The sequence below is a fragment of the Giraffa tippelskirchi genome, chromosome 7, assembly GCF_054371585.1.
Source record: "Giraffa tippelskirchi isolate mGirTip1 chromosome 7, T2T-mGirTip1v1.2.pri, whole genome shotgun sequence".
In the NCBI taxonomy this organism is placed as follows: domain Eukaryota; kingdom Metazoa; phylum Chordata; class Mammalia; order Artiodactyla; family Giraffidae; genus Giraffa; species Giraffa tippelskirchi.
In genome coordinates, this window is record NC_137281.1 from 65,464,691 (window position 1) to 65,467,868 (window position 3,178).

The following is a 3,178-nucleotide window of genomic DNA, read 5'->3' on the forward strand; positions in this document are numbered from 1 at the left end:
AAGGACGTACACCGTCCTTTCAGCTATCAAAGGCTAGTTCAAATGACATACAAATGAGAACTCTCCAATGGAGTCTTACAGTAGGTGGAGAGTCCGAAAAAAACTCCTTCAGTCATTTCACTGAGAGTCATTGATTGGGGACACCAAGAATATAGGAAGGAATGCAGAAAGAAAAGATGAAATTGTGTTCAGGATCGGGGGGAGGGATGAACAGGGCGTGCTTGCCTTGAATCCAGGCTTTGTTGGGGGGTGGGGCATAAAGATCGAACGGGTCTGAAACTACAAATTGGGATGGTAACACAGTATCACCAGAGTTACACAACAGTGTTCCCAAATTGCAACAATGATGACAAAGTTTACTAATCCCAACTTAACCAAGAGAAATACAGGAAACCATACACAAAATAAAACATCACCAGAAAGGTGGAAACAAACCAAATGCAAAGCAGTTCAGGGGAAAGGAACTCCATGTCCCCTGGGGGCAGACCGAGTTGCCGGCGTCCACGGTGAGCAGACAGGGATGGAGGCTGCAGAGCCGACCGCTCCCCTGGACGTGGTGTTTCCGGCAAGGGCTCTGGGTCTCTGCCCAGAGCGGGGGCTCGTTCTTCCTGCAGGGGCGAGTGAGTCATCGTCGGCGTCTGGGTGTTGCGCGGGAGCCAGGGCAGGCTCTCCCTGCCGAGGCGGTGACTCCTCCTCTGCCTCGGGTTCTCCTGCCAAAGCCCGAGCAGGTACAGGTGCACGTGGAGGTGGAGGTTCTGGCTGAGGGGGTGGGACATCAGTGCCTGGGGCTGGGGGCCCTGCAGGCACGGAGATCCGATCTGCCCGGTGTGCTGGCCAGTACCCAGCTGGCCTGGTGTCTCTGCGAGGGCAAGTCTCGGTTCTCCATCTGGCCTCGGTGGATCCCTGGGTCCTGCACCTGGAGCCACCACCTCTGTAGGGACAGGTCTGGGAAGTAGAGCCTGGTTCCAGTTGGAGGCCAGTGCTAGAGCTGGGGGAGAAGCAAAGTTTGCCCACAGGCCAGCCTTGGCATGTGCGTATCCCGGGACAGAAAGCTTCCAAGAGATTCCCAAAGAGTACCCAGGGTCGGATGTCTTTTGGGACTGAAGTGTGCAAGATGGGGGTGGGGGTGTGAGGCCAGCGCTTGCTGCAGGCCCAGCAGCATCTTTCGGGGACTCGTCCGTGTGTAGCTCAGCACCCCCTCCCCACACACTCCCGTGCACCAGCCCCAGCGTCCTCACCTCTGTGCTCTGGCGTGCTGGGCTCCAGGTCCTCCTGCTGCCTCAGAGGCCGGGGTTCTCGGGACTCTGGGTCGGAGCCGGGTGTGCTGAGCTCCGTGGCAGCCTCAGACTGGGCCGCCGGGTGTATCCTGGGCGGTGTCTCGGCAGCAGGCCTTCCCCGCCTCCGCTTCGCCCCCGGTGGGGCTGATGCCTCCGTGGGCACGCTCACCTGGAGCCTGCACTGGGCCTCACGGGCGGGGGGGTGGTGCTCCGACCCCTCCCTCCGGGAGGTGGACGGGGTGTCCCCGTCCTCGGCCTCATCACGTGGGAAGCTCTGCAACGACAGTGACCGTCAGCCAGCCGTGCTGGGAGTTTTCCGAGCTGGGCCTGGCCAGTGGAGCCGCTGCTTCTGCCTGCTCGAACTTCTCTTCCCAGAAGGGTCAGAGACGTGTGTCTGCTCAGATCCCCACCCGGGAGGAAAGAGACCCACCTGAGGGTGTGAGGTCAGCCTGGGCGGCCGGCGCTGCCCGCACTCTCCCCATCCCACCCAGCCTGCTCTCCCCTGGGGTGTGGACACAACTTGTCTGCAGGCTTCTGACCCCACCTCCGCCTGGGCTTCCTTGAGGGAGACACACCCCGAGAAACCCGCATCCACACACACAGGCAAAGGACCCGGTGTTTCCGGGTGGCATGGGAGAGGTGGCCTGGCCCCGCCTGGGGCTCCCCGTGTTACCTTTCTGTTTCTCCGGGCAAAGGGCCAGAGGCCTCTCGGGGGTGCCCTGAGCCAACGTCGACAGGGTGCCCACGCTCACTGCCTGTGAGCTCTCCTGAGGCCCCGGCCTCTGGGCAGGGGCAAGCAACAGAACATCCTGGCAGCAAGTGATCTGGCTGGGGGCTCCTCTCCGCTCTGGAGGCCTGGATACCCGGGTTGCGGGTTCTGTTGGGTTCTGTTGCCGGCAGGTGACATCATTTCCTGGGGTTCGTGCTGAGGTCCCTTCCCCAAAACTTCGCAAGGGAATCTCTGGGTTTCTGACTGCTCGACCACCCCCCTTAGGCCATGTGCAGGCACAGTGACAGCCACACAGCCCAGCCCACAGCCCTGGGGAGGCCTGGGTGCAGCCAGGGCCTGAGCTCCGAGGACCCCGCTGCTCTCAGACCAGGCTCCTTCTTCTCATAAGTGGTGTGGCCCTGGACAAGCATATGCCCCTCAGGGTTTCCCCGGTCTCTCCATCTGCAGAGTGGGGGTCATTCTCCCATCTGTTTCCTAGGTCTGTCGGCCTACGAGCAGCTCCATGCCTTTCCACCTGGGGCCGATATCACGTGGAGCTTGTGCGCTGAGACTTCAGAAAGAAAGACTCCATCCAGGGCTGACACAGCACAGAATGGGGCAGAACGAGGCCTGGATGCGCCGTGGTACCCAGGAAAAGGCACTCCCCCTCCTGACTGTTTTGAGACCCCGCATGCAAGTTGGAGGACCGAAAGGAAGACTCGAAGGTCTCCCTCTCTGATACAAAAGAGTAGCCAACTTTCTGGTCCTCTGTTTCCATTGAGATTCTGTTCAAGTGTCCCAGCTCGGCTTCTGCGGGTGGCTGAGCTTCTAATGGCTCCCTGTGTTCTTGTCTTTTCCGCTCCAAACCTTCCATCCTTTTCCCCCTTCTGGGGTGGATGGGCGCTGTCATTGCTTGTACCTTCGAGACAGATTGATGAAAAGTCTGGACCATCGACTCCTTTCCTCTCTTTGGTTCCGTGTCTCTCTCTGGCTGTGTCCCTCTCTTTTCCTTTCTCGATTCAGTCTGTGTCTTCCTCTTTCTCTCTCGTGTGTGGATGGATGGATGCTAGGAATGCACATGTATATGATTAGATGAGGGTTATGTTTTAGGGATAGGTTAGAGGGAGAGAAAGGCTTTAGGTCGGAGTTGGTCATGGGGGAAGGGTCAAGGGTCGTGGTGGTGTTTCTTGGA

At 59.2% G+C, this 3,178-nt stretch overlaps 1 protein-coding gene across 1 annotated transcript; it reads right to left on the reverse strand.

Annotated features, from left to right (window-relative positions):
* Positions 1-335: 335 nt before the first annotated feature.
* Positions 336-2,860, reverse strand: LOC145512409 (uncharacterized). Its single transcript, XM_081506132.1, has 3 exons — positions 2,813-2,860; positions 1,239-1,551; positions 336-988 (listed from the first exon to the last, which is right to left on the reverse strand). Exons 1-3 carry the CDS (start codon positions 2,858-2,860, stop codon positions 360-362), a joined length of 990 nt encoding a protein of 329 aa, XP_081362258.1. The 3' UTR covers positions 336-359.
* Between the last annotated feature and the right edge of the window lie 318 nt (positions 2,861-3,178).